This window comes from Oculina patagonica, chromosome 10, assembly GCF_052425735.1.
Source record: "Oculina patagonica isolate OP01 chromosome 10, crgOcupat, whole genome shotgun sequence".
Taxonomy (NCBI): domain Eukaryota; kingdom Metazoa; phylum Cnidaria; class Anthozoa; order Scleractinia; family Oculinidae; genus Oculina; species Oculina patagonica.
Genome location: NC_135767.1, coordinates 4,887,283 through 4,902,844, shown reverse-complemented (window position 1 = coordinate 4,902,844; position 15,562 = coordinate 4,887,283). Strand labels below are relative to the sequence as shown.

The window sequence follows — 15,562 nt, the reverse complement described above, 5'->3', positions numbered from 1 at the left end:
GGTTTCGCAGGCACCCTTAGTAATATCATTTGGGAATATTGAACCAACAGGATGTCATTGCCTCCATATAAGCATTTGATTGGCTATAGGGAGAAGACGCCTATTGGTACTAAAATACATGCAGCGACAAATTATAAGGTCGTATATCAAAATCTTTAAAAAATACACGCAGCACTGAGAATATGACGTAGGAAGTTGTTATTGAGCAACAAAATTTTCATTTTCACCACCTGAAGAAGATAATTTTAAGATATATGTCGGGCGTTAGAAAAGTCCAGTAAGAATTAACACCGACATTTTACTTCTGCTTTCTTCGATTTTTGAGGTCAATATTTTGTCGTTAAAGCAATACCGTGGGAAACTCGAGCCAGTTCCTGTTTTATGAGCTACAAAAGAACAATTAATTCCTCATTCTTGACGAAGTTCTCTCAAGATTCCTTTGGTTTAAGATCTTAGTGGCTTTTGGTTGATATTGATCGCGAAAGCCTTTTTCACAAGAAATTAAATTCGAGGTCACTGCTATTCAGACAGATTAGTCAACCGGAAAACAACATAAAAATACGAACACAAATAAAACCTTTTGCCAAGCCGTATAATACAGTTATAATGTAATATTCTGCTTAGTAAATACAAACAGCCATGCATGCAATTCGTCGCTACATCAGAACTTCAGTCCATTTTTCATCAAAAACTGCCTCAGTCCTAATGTTTGCTGTACTTCAAAACGGGCAATGGTCGATTGAGCGTTGTTTCTCTTCAAGCTAGAGGAGCAAGGTGGGCTGATAGAAGCACAGGTGACTTCAGGTAGCACTTTAAGGTAGCGGCAAATATTACGTCAACCTCAGAGGAGACATCCAATTCGATGCAGGAAGGAACTGCGGACACCCCCAGGGGCTGACTTTGCCGCTGCGTACGTCTGAAGACATTATCTTTAAATACCGATGGCTTTATTCTCAGTGTGATGAATCTGTGTCCCGCCCTTGGAAGTTAACTTCTCGCGTAAGTCTTTAAGAAGCGAACGGTCTAGTTTCTTTTCAAGATCAAGGTTTTTTTTTTAACCATTTTTAACTATTTTCAATTATATAATTAAATCGATTGTGCTTTCACGTACACGAAATTTCTAGGCCAAATTTAGCAATTACGTACTTCATCCCACGTTGTTAAGCCCACAAATTGTTTCATTTTTATTCATTTCCTTTTGGAAGAATGATCGATTAATTGTAGCTGAATCATGTCACATCTGACTTATATTAGATCCTCCACACTCTTATAGCGTGCGAGAAACATGTAATTTGCCATTTTTCACACTCAACCCCAAAAATATGTAAGTGTTTTGACCGCATCCTCGTGGTTGGTTGGGCAAATTTAGCACAACGTCAATTGATTACAATGAAAACAATGAAACGGTTCGCGAAAAGAAGTAAGTTAAAAGCAATTACGCCACCTTAACCTTTTAAACTAATGAATAAGGCTTAAGCAAGTAAATTCTTTGAGTCTGGTGTAGTTGTTTTCTATTAGTCTTGTTGTAGATCAGACTTGAAATTTGCTTTTAGAAATGTGAAATTGTGTTATAAATTTAGAAAATCGTACGTGCGTGTTGACTTTAAATACTTATATTGTTGAATTGTTAACCTAATTGTTATTATTAAGAACCAATTTATTTTCTTTGTAAGTTCAATCAACTTAGCAACGATTTATTAATTGACCCGAACTGGAAAGGAAAGAGAAAAGTCAGTTGCTATTTCAGTGAATATCGACTTCACTTTATTTAAAGTTATTATATTATTTAAAGGTTTGGAATGTCTTGAAAGCTTTCAAAAATATTGTTCTACTTCTTGAGTGTGTGAGACAATGGGGCTTGTTCTCTTAATCGTTGCTGAAAGCTGCATTATCATACGTGTTCAATACGCTTAAATGTGTCAGTTGTCGTCGAACTGAGGTGAATTCGGAATAAAATCTCCGACGACCGCAATCATTGCGTCAAAAAAAAAATCACCGAAAAATTCAGACATGACAAAATAGTGGGCAGTCAATCGATATTACTCTGGGAAGAGTTGATCAAAACATGATACTTCTCATTTGGTATATTGCCCGTGCGGTTAATATCACGAAAAGTGTGCATGTTTCAGCATGCTTTTTAGTTTACCAAACAAGCTTAAAAGAACATAGCCTCGAATACGTGCAGATAAAGAAAAAACAAGCTATTTAATAATTAAACCTTTAAGTCTACACTTAAAGAAAAGAGTAAATTCTCCTTTCTGGTCTCCATACATTTCTTATAGTACTAGTTGGGAGAATTTTGATGATGTATTACCCCTTTAAGCCCGTGATGTCAACACACAAATTCTCCTTACTGGTCTCCATACATTTCTTTTAGTACTAGTTGGGGGAATTAATGGATGATGTATAAAAAGCCCTTCACTGGATGAGAGCATTAAATTCCTAACTGGTCATTTTTTTTTTATACTTAGGAGAATTTAATATTTAAATTTTGGCGTTGTTGATTTGTAGTGGCTGCGGGGAAATTCGATTCTGATCAGTATAAGTGCAAAAAATAATGGCAAAGAAATGTTTCGTGTTAGCCTTTGCCTTTTTTTAAAAAAAAAAGGGGAAAAAAAAAAAAAAAGATTTTATTTGAAAAAAAAGGACAGAAGGAAAATATTTTTATTAAAAGGGTTGGGGAGGAGAGGTTTTGAAAAGGAGGAAAAGGGTAACTCGGAAATGGCCTATTAAATACGAATTCAGACACCATGGTGCATAATTATAAATCACTGAAATTATGTCTTATTTATGCTTGGATAATTATGCGCGCTTCCGATAATGTTATTGGATGGCTATGTGGCACAGTTTCATGATCACGGTTATAAGCCGGCGAAACATTACTCGCCAAAATTTGTAAAAGAAATAAAGAAAATTTCTTTAAGTAAGTTTGCGAGATCAGTCCGTCTCTGTTATATTACAATTTGTAGCGCCAATTCGAAATTTGCCTCTTCCATTTTGTTGGCGAAAATAAGTTTCCGCGAAAATAAGTAACATAAGGTAGGTATATAGAAAACCGTTTACACCTAATTGAAGAAACGTTGACCATGTGAAAAGCATAAGCCATGAACGATATGACCCAATGGTATTCTGGGTAGACAACCTTAATAGTAAGCTTAGTAATAATCCTTTTATTGATAATCAAGATATTTTCTTTCTTTCATGAGAGCCTCAAGAGCGTGATTTATGCAACCTGTTTTATTATCATGTTTATGCTGACACAGACGACGATTATTTTTCCGATTTCCCAGTGAACATTTTGGTCGCATCGTTCAAGGTTTATACTTTTCATGGGTCAACGATTCTTCAATCAGGTGTATACTGAGCTTGATTCTACAATATAGCAATGTTTAATGTAGTAAAATGATATGACATAACAAAACTAAACTTAAAACAGGTTGGTGTACGTGTTCCTTTGAAATAAAACACAACTTTATACTGCACTCGTCCGCATTTACGGTATTCGTGTCTCTCTGTCTTTTCTTCTTATGAAAGAGAAAATGAGGACAAAGGACACATTACAATCATGTAAACTGACTTTCAAGTTAATAAAACGGGTTTTATTAGCAGGGTATTAAATTTCGCTTAACTTACTTTTTCGTTTTTTTTTCTTTATTTTTCAAACACGAAAATTAAGTCCATGAGCCTCGTTCCGTTGCGTTTTGCCGCTCTTTTACAGTGGTACAAACTAACTTGTAATTATTTTACAACTGAGATTTATTATCACAGAAAACGGCACACGTTTTACATTTTCAAGTCTTTAAATGGAATCTCTACTCTTGACAAGTTGACGTTGAATTGTTTAAAAAAATTCCTAAATTCCAAATTTTACAGGACAAGGGAGAAAAAACATTTATTAGCAACAAAAAATGGAAAAGATTTTGGCTTTAAAATTTCCCGCGTGCCGCCATTTTGGATTTTATGACGTGTAATGGTTTGGTTTCCCTTTTTTTTTTCCTCTTTTTTTTGCTATTAAATGTTATTTCTCCCTTGCCCTGTAAAATTTGGAATTGAGGCATTAATTTAAACAATTCAACGTAAACTTGTCGTAAGAGTGGAGGTTCCCTTTAAATAGTGACTTAAACATTCCACCGAATAATCTTGTTCGAAGAATACGGAGAATGTGTAAAAATAGAGAATGTTGTTTGCCTTGATCATGAAGAGCCTGATAGTTATCTTATCAACTAAAAAAGGAAGGGCGTTGTGGTTGACATCATCAAACATGCCATATCGCAATACTAGGCAGCCTATTTTTAGGCTAAAAAAAGTTTGGCCACCCTTTCTATAGAAATAAATATTGCTGCTTAAGTACCATAATTGGTTAACCCTTACATTCCAAGAGCGCTCAAGTTAAAAATACACACAGCGCCACGTGAATGCACTGTTCAGTGGCTTTCACTTGAATACTCACACAGTAGGGTTTTATCCACAGACTTAGAAGTTAGAACTACCTTGTAGTAAAGAGTACCACATGAAAGTACCTCCCTCGCAGTCGTCAAAGTACTGCTCAGTAGCTTTCATTTGAATGGTCACACACTAGAGTTTCATCCACAGACTTAATAGTTACCTAAAAAGCCAAAAAAAATAAAAAATAGAAGGAAACACTAGGGTTTTATCCACAGACTTAAAGTTAAGATCTCCTTGTACAACATAATAAACAGTACCACATGGAAGTAATGCTCAATAGCTTTGTTCTGGGTCGTCACACACAAGCTAAGGTTTTATCCACAGGCTCAAAATGCAATAATACAATAATTAATAATTTTAATATTTTATTCATTATTTCATATTTTTGACAATGTACATATATGGCTAAAGTAAGAAAGGATATGAAACTGTTTATTTTATATTTGTCTTCAAGATTCCTTTAAAATAACAATTTCTGTTATCGATCATTTCAAGTCAAGCATAGAACTAGCTTTTGCATATCACAAGCGATTTACATGTATGGCCGCTGGGTTAAAAAAGCGATTCAATCGAGAGCTTACAGAGATACAAAGCTCTGCAAAATATATGTTACTTGACGAAAACGAGAAAACACAGGGTGCTCTACATATCTGCGGCACTTTTCAGTATAGACATGAAGGAGCGGAGTAAACGCAAGAGGCAAAGTACCAAAATGTGATGCACTAAAAATGTTAATGCCGACGACAGGTGAATTAAGAGACGTGACGCGTCTCTACTTAGCCTGAACTATTCCGGGGTTTAGTTCTTCTGCAACGCAGGCTAGTCTCAAATGTAATTTCCTCGCTCGTCCCAGATCCTTTTCGGAAGCCGCGTTTTTCCCTACGAACTCCCTCGCTGTTTTATTGGCTCAGACGAGAATCGTTTCACGTCATTAACCATTATTACCCAATGGAATAAAAAATTAACTTTTGTATTTACTTAGATTCTTATTAGCTTTTCTTGAGCGCGCATGCTTTTTTGTAATATTTATACACATTTTATATCCAAAAGGTCTTCTCACTTCGCTTCGGGTCAGGTAGCAGCTCTTGCGAGGTCTAAGAAAAATAGCTCGCTACCCTTCGGGAGAATAATAAGACAAACAACAGGAACAATGCTCCAAGGCCCCTAAAACAATAGCAACTGCTACACAGGTAGACTGAATTACAAGCTTACAAGAGCTGCTACTCTACTGTTTGCTCCGGAAGCCTGGTACATATTTTGTACACTAAGGTCATTTTACTTGTTACGACTGACTTCAGAATCTCCGCAAGTTACATAAGCATATTTGTGAAGCGTTTGGTAACCTGTGGATACGCGTCCATCTGATTGAAGATCTTTGTAACCACTGTTATCTTGATTTCCTGAAGAACTAGTAGGTCCGTTTACCGCATAATAATAAGCTTTTTCCTCGTGAGCTACTTCGTTGGGACTGTTTTGCTCGTCATCTCTCGATCCCTCGAGAATATGGTACTAAGGGTCTTGTTCCTTAGTTTCATTATGAGCCCCTTCATGGTCTTGTTCATGGGTGTTATCTGGGGGGTCCAAAGAATTGGGTCCCTCGAGTACTCGATAATAAGGGGCTCCTTCATCGGGTTTTCCACAATCGTCTTCGCTAGACTCCTTAATTTGAAGGCCTCTGTCTTCCCCATCAAGTACATGGTAAAAAGGAACATTATCTTCTGGTGTGTTAGGGTCCTTCTCGTTTGACGCAGCGAAACTGAACTTGAGCACATTTTTGCGCACCACTAGACTGGACTGTGCATAATCGTACTCATCACAGTCTGGCTTCACTTTTGGCCCATCAACGGGCCTGCACGGGTCTTGTCCCTCGGGAAGAGTATAGCAATTGTTGGTTTCCAAAGTAGTTTCAGGTACCTTGTATCGCGACACGTACACCCCTGCAACATGTTTTAATGCAATCGTATCAATAACGACTATTTTCAGCTTTCTGGGCCTACGCTACCAAGACAGAATGGTTTTGTTACATGTACCATTTGGAACACATGCAGGAGTTAACTAAGTGTGTTTGGTACTATCTGTTTATTTTAGTAGATCTTGGGTTTCGTTATTTTTGTCCATTACTATAATATAAAACAATTACTTTCTCCATTTTCTTCTTAAATACTGATTCTTCTATGGCATTATTTTCCCGCACGACTCTCTAGGGAGGGGTACTGATACGGCCACCGAACGAGCCCCGTTTTGCAGCTAACTTATGACACTAGTACTAGTACTGGTCGAATCCACAAACTTATTTCGGTAAAAAAGCTTGTTTTTTATCATCATGATATCCTTTATTTAAACACGATAAGGGTTTTAAGCACAATGCTTGTGGGGTCGTGTATTAAACTAAATATTTATACTAAATACTGATACTAATATATTTCTAAATAATGATACTGATAATAATTACTGCTATTGTTAAATATACTACATTGGATCGTAACTACTATAAAAATAAACAATTACATAACAATTAGTAACATTTAAAGTCATGGTAATGTCTGGGGAGCGACTGACTGACTGGGTATTGAAATTAAGCTCCTCCATGTTTGTGTCTAAATACTTAAATAATTCCGACAAATTTAAGCTATGTGTTCTGCAGACTAACAGTATAGATAGGTACCTCAAAGGAGCTATGTCACAGGGATTTCGCAGATTTTTGGTCTAAACTGTTCTGAAATTAGTGGTGGGCAAAATAACCCATAAAAAACATTATCTTTGAACATCTTAAGGAATATATAACCTTAATTTGCGGATAGAAATCAAGCTACGGCTATAAATATCGATTTTTTTTTAAGAAGCGCGGAAACAACTTGAAAACGTAAGCCTTACTTTTTCAAGTTGCAATCCGTTTCCGTCCGAGCCATCCGCAGCCAAAGATGCTTGTAACAGTTTCAGTGATCTAATATCACAATTTTAATAAAAATGGATTATTATTTTTACGTTTCCTGCGACACAAATATAAATTTTGGCTGTTCAAAAATCTGGTAAAATCCGTGACATAGTCCCTTTAAAGGTAAATCACCAATCCATTTTTCTTTGTTCCGTCATTTAATAATAACTAATATAAGGGGGGGAAAGGGGGGGGAGAAAAAGGGGGGTTTGGGTTTGGCGGGTGGGGGGAGGGGGGGGGGGCTGCCCGCGCCCGGGCAGCATGGGGGGGGAAAATGTCCGGCCCTATGCCCACTTAGGGCTTTGGCAATAATGATGAATGAATATAAACAAACGCCGTTTATACAGACCTCTTTCCATGGCACCATCTGGTGAAGGGGAAAGACTTTGATAACGTGCTTTCTCTTCAACTAGCGAGTACTGGTCAATACAATCGTCTGTTTTTGTTGTTTTCAGCTCCAGACATGTCGAACGCTTCCGCGAATGCCTGCGAATATAAAAACGTGTTTTAAAGTCATTGAAATCCTTTTGCGTTATCCTGTTACTAGAAGTCTAACTCGAACTCCAACTCAAACTCGAACTCGAAGTTCAACTCGATATTTAACGACTCCCTATCCTAATACAGTCAACTCTCTCTTAACGGACACCTCTATAAGACGGACACCTCCATAAGACGGACACTTGGTGATGGTTCCTGCCGTTTTTCAGTCATTTTACTGTAACCAAACTCCCTATAAGACGGACACCTCTCTAAGACGGACAACGGACACCTTGAAATCATTAACGGACACTTGAGAAATTTTTTTTATCATGTTTTATCAGTGAAAATACTTTTAAACTTCGCATAGTTAGTCAGTTCTCTGAGGATACGTGTATACCAAGCTTACTAACCACAAACATTGACGCTTTAACGGATTACTTCTCTGCTGACGTGTATGGACACCTAAGATGTCGTTATTTACTTACAGTATTACAGTTTGTAGAAACTCTCAATTTTTGCTTTAAAAAGCAAATACGGTCCTTTCATTATTTTATTCTTGTTGTAGTTAGCAAAGGTTTGTTGCATTGTGCAAAGGTTTAGCTTTATTATCTCAGAATTACCAGTGTCATGTTACCTCGACTCTCTACAGAGCGGACACCTCTCTAAGACGGACAGCTGCGGCCGGTCCCGAAGGTGTCCGTCTTAGAGAGAGTTGACTGTACTTGTAGCCTGCGTTGCAGACGAACAAAACCCCGCGAGGTTTTGTTCGTCTGCAACGCAGGCTAAATACTTGTTGTTTGGCATATTTTGGCTCGGAAGTAAAAATTACATAATTTTATAGGCGTTGTCTTCAGGAACTTGCTAAAAGAACTTGCTACAAAAACGCTTTATGGCCCTCTCACTCTGCTAAAGATAATATTTGGCTACCAGATTAGACATCTGGGCTTAAGTTATTCCACAAATGTGCGAGACGCGGTTGGTCTAAAAAAGAAAGTACGTTCAAGACCAACAACTAAGGCCTATTGTGACCTTTTTGTACTGGTTAATGGTCAGCGTTCTTGAGATAGACCATAACTCTCGTACTTCTTTCAACCCAGATGTATATAATGGCGGATTAGGATTACATCCTGAGGAGGAGCAGCAATACGCCTACACGCATTCTGTCACGGAAACCGGAGTGAAGCGCCGGCGCTGATGAGATTTAGAGCTCCTCGGATCCAAAACGGGCAAAGTAATCCAGAAATTTGTTGGGGAAAAATAGGAACAGCATTTAATAGTGTAGGAATTCAAGCAAGAGGAACATGGCATAACGTGCCTTTTCCATCAAGGATTTACAGTGCTGTAGCCCATTAGAGTACTATAGTGCACGCTGACCGAAATTATTAGGAACACCTATTCGATAACTCACCTTTCCCTTCGTTTTCGACACACTAACAAACCAATGATCAGAGCGACCAGTAACACAATCACAGCAGAGCCCGCCACTCCAGTGATCAAAGGAATTGATACTTCATGAGAGGCCTCATTAATGGTCTCAATGTCACTATCTGTTGGTCGGGGGTTCGTCGCCTGTGTAATAATAAAAGAAAATCCTCAACCCATTAGTAATGATTAATATCAGTCTCTTTAACAAAGACGAAGTCTGCATTCAAGCCTAGCGGTCAATTAGAACCGCGCTTATCTCTAGTTTCATGAAGCAATTAGGATTATTTCTATTCCCCCATGATGGGGTGTTAGTCTCTTGCAGGATTACACCGCCCAGCACTTAAATCACTGGTATCTATTTAAACGCCTGGATGGAGAAAGGCACTGTGAGAGTTAGGTGTCTTGCCTAAGAACACAACGCAATGACCCTGGCCAGGGTACGAACCCGGTCAGCTGCCTTATCCAGATTCTAGCGCACTAATTTGGCCGCCGAAACATATGGCAATTAATCATTTTAAAATAATGACCTCAGTGAAGATATCGAACCTTGTAAGTTGATATAAAACTTATCGGAACTTTAGTTGCGGTCAGTACCGCATGCTTTGTGGAAAATACTGCTTTTGTTGTTGTTGTTGTTGTTGTTGCTGCTGTTGCTGCTTCTGTTGTTGTTGTTGTCCTTGTTTTTGAAGGTATACTTGTTGCTAAAATATGCTTGAGAGGACCTGTGAACATGAAAAGAAATAGTAGTTATAGAAGAGTTCCTTCTCTGTGGAGACATTTTATGACTCATATAAAGTTAAATAGAGAATAATACATGGGCGCGCGTACATATGGAATTTCTCTTCGAATGTTCAACTCGATATCTCACTCGTTTGCTGCGCTCTCTCGTGAGATATCGAGTTGAACACTCGAAGAGAAATTCCATATAGATTTGAACACGAGAAGATAAATTTCATGTCTCCAAGCAACCATGTATTATTTTGTTTATTTTATAAACCTACTTAATACGAGGTGTTTGACGATTTTTCCGAAGATTTCCGACCATTTTCAGAAGATTTCCGAAGATTTTTTAAATGTTGTCGGAAGGTCATACGAATGTTTCCGGACATTTTCCGAACTTTTCCGAAAATAGCCGAAGATTACCGAAGATTGCCGTGGCAGATCCGAAAATGTTTAGAGCGAACATCGATAAACTTTGGCTCATTAAGCACACGTTGAGTATACACGTTGAGATACTGTTTCTCGGTGGTCAAAATCCCAATAAACAACCACAGTTTATATAATAAATGTTAATATAAACGTGTCACCTACATGTCACATAGCCAGAAATCTTAAAAAGCCAGCAAAGTGGCAAGTTCGCTGAGCCACATGGAATGGATAGTTTCATAACTTTTCCTTGCAAATCTTTGGATCGGTTGGCGTTATATATCTAAAAATAAGAGCAACATTGGTATATGATTAATTGATGTTACAGAATTTGTTTGCCTCAGGCTCTGTGCACATAAGGAGTAAAAAACTAGAAACAAACACGTCACCACATACACCAAATTGAAGAAACGTTGATCCTGTGAAAAGCACAAACCATGAAGGATAAGACCGAATAGGATACTGGGTAGACAGCATGACATGGCGTCTTTTAACAAGCCAGGGAAATGAGTTCCTTTTCAGTGCTAATTTCTTCCCTGAACAAAGTTCAATCTTACCTCAAGCATATAATTCTTCTCTGAATTTGACGTGTGTTTTGTTACTTGTAGCCCCCAAACAGAAGAACTGTTGCCCAGCGGTTTCCACACGCCATCGCATGCTTGATAGCTGAAACTAGCAGTTTTTTCGGAGCACTGAATGTCAAGGCCGATATCCAAATCCATGCTTTGATGTACTTTAAACATTCTTAGAGGGTCTGTCTCTTTTTCATTAGCAAAATGGCGGATTGTGTCGCAATCTAGACAAGAATGGAATAGGCAATATTAGAGATCAAAATTTAATTACTATGTTTATAGAGAAACGAGAATCATCAGAAAAATAATACAGTTGATACGATCATGGTTGAATAAATTTTCGGCTGACAAATATTGCCATCCGTACAATTCGTGTCTATGACTAAGTGAAGATTTTATGTTATTTATTTTAATGTTATTTTGTAAAAAGTCGACGTTTCGGCATCTTCAATACGCCATTATCTATACTCAGTAAAGTCAGATTTTACATATATATATATATTTGTGTTGTGTAAAAAAACGGCTTTTGTAAAAAAAGCTGCTTTTTTACATAAAAAAGCAGCTCTTTTACAAAAATAAAGTTGTAAAAAAGCAGCTTTTTTACAAGAATATATATTTGTAAAAAGGCTGCTTTTTTATGTAAAAAAACAGCTTTATTACAATTATATAATTGTAAAAAAGCAGCTTTTTTATGTAAAAAAGCAGCTTTTTTACAAATATATCATTGTAAAAATGCTGCTTTTTTACAAGAATATATATTTGTAAAAAGCCGCTTTCTTACGTGAAAAAGCAGCTTTTTTACTGTTATAGTTGTAAAAAAGCTGCTTTTTTACAAGAAATATCTTTGTAAAAAAGCTGCTTTTTACAGAAAAACAGCAAGATGCTGCATAGAGTACCTCTAGAGAATTTGAGTGGAGAATTAGGGTATGCAAAAGCCCATAATTTTATACCAAAGCGCAACTGTCTTAAAGCCTTAGTCGACCGAGTCACAACATTAATATTATGCGCAACGTGTAGCATTTCTAGATCTGTTCAGTTGCCTTGTTGCTACACTTTTTGAAGTGTGCGTGATAATGAACGATCTTGTGTGCCCGGTACATATCATCAAGCCTGTTTCATTTCGATTGACAAGATATTGATTTCTGCTCGAAAAAATAACGAGGGACTGAAACAGGCTTATCTGTTTCGACGTGTGAATGTTTACGCAAGGGTCAGGCAGAGGTCACGAAAATTAAATCATTCAGAATCATTTGGTGATTAAAGGATATTCACTTCTTAAAATCAATTCTATTTAAAATACATTCATACGAATCTCGTGCTTCGGTGATGCGAAAATTAAGAACGGAAGCGGTTTATTATTTGAGGCCAGCTGCTTCATCAAAACTAAACAGTAATCGTTCCGATCCGGCGGCCTTCCGTCGGCGAGTTGAAATTTTAATTTGTTTACAACAAGAAACGTCTGCTTCAGTTTAGGCTAAGAGTTAGAATATTATACGAAGAACTTGCTCCAGTGTTTATCCATTTAAATTTATTTGAAACAAACGAAAAAAACGCAGTTTTAATTAGTCTTTGCTGAGCTGCATGTACAGCAGACAGACCTTTTTCTTACAAACCTTATTTTGTAAGGAAACCGGCCATACACATTTTTAAACATTAAAATACAGAATTACACTGCCAAATAGTTCTAGTGAGAGCCTTTAAAGCGTACATAAAGATTCAGAACACTTGCAGTTGAAAGAATTGAAAGAAAGCTACAGCCTTCGAATCATTTTTTTTACAAATATATAAGTGTAAAAATGCAGCTTTTTTACAAAATACATTATTGTAAAAAAACAGTTTTTTTACAATACCGTTTTTTTACGCCACATTTGCGTGTTTATAGGTTAGCAAATCTGTTTTAATCTAATGTTATTTTGTGGGATAAAAAATTACAATGGGTTTCCACTTATACTTTGTGCGATTCTCAGTGTTTTGTTATGGTGCGTCAGAGAAAATGCGGTCAATTAAGATATAATTTTGGTTTCCAAGTATCTTAACAATCGAGTAGCTTTCAACAGAAGGTATTCCCTGTAAGGTAAAGTCTGTGTCCGAGCCATGAGGCTCATACAGCCGGAGCTTATCCCGGTTTCTGTAGCATTAAGCGACTAGGAGTATTGCTACTCCCCCCTGGATGGGATGCTAGTCCATCGCAGGGTTACCCCCCAGCAGTAAATTCGCCGGTACCCATTTATACACCTGGGTGGAGAGAGGCACTGTGAGAGTAAAGTGTCTTGCCCAAGAACACAACGCAGCGCCCCGGCCAGGCCTCGAACCCGGGCCGTTCGACTCGGAGTCGAGCGCGCTAACCATTAGGCCACCGCGCCTCTCACTAGTTAATTAAAATTTCCCAGTGTCTGAGATTGAAAAGGTATACAAAAATATAAACTGACAATTAATAAACCAATGCAAGTTACCATCTAATTCTCTCTCGCGAATTTCCTTGTTACCAATGCACTGCCAAGACCCATTCTTTACAGCAAATGTTGCGGCCATCACTCGCGAACAAGAGCACAAACAACTAAGTGCAGCTGTAAGTGTAACAGAAGCCTTCGGGGATAAATTTGCGTTAAAACGATTGCACTCATTCTGACTGATGCACGACTGGTACGATTTCTGCTGTAACTCAAAACTATCTTCTTGTTTGCCAAAAGTTTCGACTCGTCTAATTTCCACAGAATCCGTCGATTCACCGTGCGCCAAAACTATTTGATGTAACAATAAAAACATCAACAAAGACATTCTCAAATTTGTTTCTTTCGCCGTCAACAATCCTTATTCTTCAGCCTGAGCTATGACGTGATCTAACTAACGTGCGTGCCTACAGTAGTTTATAATCCCCTTATTTCAGCGCGTAAACTGATCATAATTCGTGCCTATTACTTGATATTACCCAGAGCATTGGTCACGCGACACACTCGAAGTGCTATAAGAAAGAAGGAAAACATCTTTATAAGGAAATTTACAGCACGCGCTAATTAACGGAAGATATTTTTAAAAGCAATTTGATATCGTGCCTCTGTGGTAAGACTTCCTTTTCATGGACTTTCTGTTTCCCCGTAATGACCAAGACAAGTTTCGATACAAAGTTTCATTTTATTGTCCGCATCACGCGATCACGCGAGGCTCACAGAACGTGGCAACAAATCTTTTCCGTTTGTTTATCAATTTTGTTTTGCTCTACAAGATATAAAGTACATAGCGACAGCTATGCGACAGATAAAAGAAAGAGGAAACTTTACAAGATGGCTGTTCGACCTTATGATGAGACATGATGAGTCTTCAACACACTTGATCGGATTTACAAGGCGTTGCCTAAAACCATCAACACTAAGATTCTAATAAGGTTCACTTAATGCTGACATAAAAGAATAAAATAATATAAGCGGAAAAAATCTTAACGAGTTTTGGATTTTATTGTTGTTCATTTCTAATATAAAGTTAATTTATGCCAAAATGGGGACAAGAAGTTTATTGTAAATATATATAAATTAAAAATAGATTATACAAGTTACTTGCGAATAAAGAAATTACAGTATTTATTAGATGTTTTTTTATATAGAAACGGCTTGAATCGTTTTATATTCATCATTGAAATACACTTAAACATTAACAAAAGGTGATTACGTCTCGATGCTTGTTTTCTATTGTTTAATTCTTAAATTGCGTGAATATTGTTTTACCTGGCTTCAGTCCTAAAATATGTTTTAGCAAGAGGCAATAAGGGTTCCAGGTTGTCAGTTTGTGGTGGATTAAGGGTTGGAACTTTTAACCTATAGCTGATGCATTAACGCGTCAAAGAAAAATAAACCCACAAAGGAAGATCAGCACTTGAACTCTTCCTAGCCCGTAAATTTCGCCGTTCGTAATTGCTGTCCCATCGTTCGCTTAATCTGAAAGTCTAGAACAGACTGCACTATAGTGTTTCTTCACGGAAGTGAAAATTGCGCTACTGACCTTCCATATGCGTAGCATGACGTTCTCCTTTCTATTTAATGTAATGGTTCCGCACCGACATCAATAACGATAGAGCTAAAAATGGGATCAATCTTTAAAAAAACGAGGAAAAATAGTTTGAAACGGAAGGCATTACCTAGAAGTGGAGTAGAGGTACATACTACTTACTGCCCTATACGCCATTGGCGCTAAGGGCAGCGACAAAGCTTCTCCACACATGCCTGTCACGAGCTTTCTTTTTGATGTCTCCCCAGGTGTAGTTAAGGGTTTTAAGTTCGCTTTCTATCGTCCGCCTCCAAGTTGTTCTTGGTCGTCCTCTCTGTCTTTTCCCTTCTGGTGTCCAATGAACTCTACTCACTGGGACTGTTGCCTTGACGTGGCTGAGTGGCTTGTGCGTCCCAATGACTCCAAGAGCTATGCCGGCGGGGGTGTTTACACCCCTGGTAGGGCCTCCCAAGCCGGAAAGGTCAAGGAGTAGGGTCCAGACTAAAGTCAGTCCCACGGCCCTCCAGGTATGGGGGTTAAGCTTGAGGTTAACAACCTCATCTCGTAAAAACTCCTTGTC

At 37.8% G+C, this 15,562-nt stretch overlaps 1 protein-coding gene across 1 annotated transcript; it reads right to left on the bottom strand.

Annotated features, from left to right (window-relative positions):
• Positions 1-4,863: 4,863 nt before the first annotated feature.
• LOC144628320 (uncharacterized) lies at positions 4,864-13,561 on the bottom strand. Its single transcript, XM_078486414.1, has 8 exons — positions 13,458-13,561; positions 10,990-11,228; positions 10,598-10,715; positions 9,833-10,008; positions 9,270-9,430; positions 7,731-7,867; positions 5,071-6,383; positions 4,864-5,039 (listed from the first exon to the last, which is right to left on the bottom strand). The coding sequence occupies exons 1-7, from the start codon at positions 13,534-13,536 to the stop codon at positions 5,956-5,958; spliced, it is 1,338 nt and encodes a 445-aa protein (XP_078342540.1). The 5' UTR covers positions 13,537-13,561; the 3' UTR covers positions 4,864-5,039; positions 5,071-5,955.
• Positions 13,562-15,562: the final 2,001 nt, after the last annotated feature.

Bases quoted from the DNA above. Each gene is read 5' to 3' on its own strand.
- LOC144628320 (XM_078486414.1), bottom strand. From the start codon at position 13,536: ATGGCCGCAACATTTGCTGTAAAGAATGGGTCTTGGCAGTGCATTGGT. The intron at 10,009-10,597 runs GTAGGTGACACG...TCATGTTCACAG, and splicing joins GATTTCTGGCTATGTGACAT to GTCCTCTCAAGCATATTTTA. The intron at 6,384-7,730 runs GTCTGTATAAAC...AACATGTTGCAG, and splicing joins AGATGGTGCCATGGAAAGAG to GGGTGTACGTGTCGCGATAC.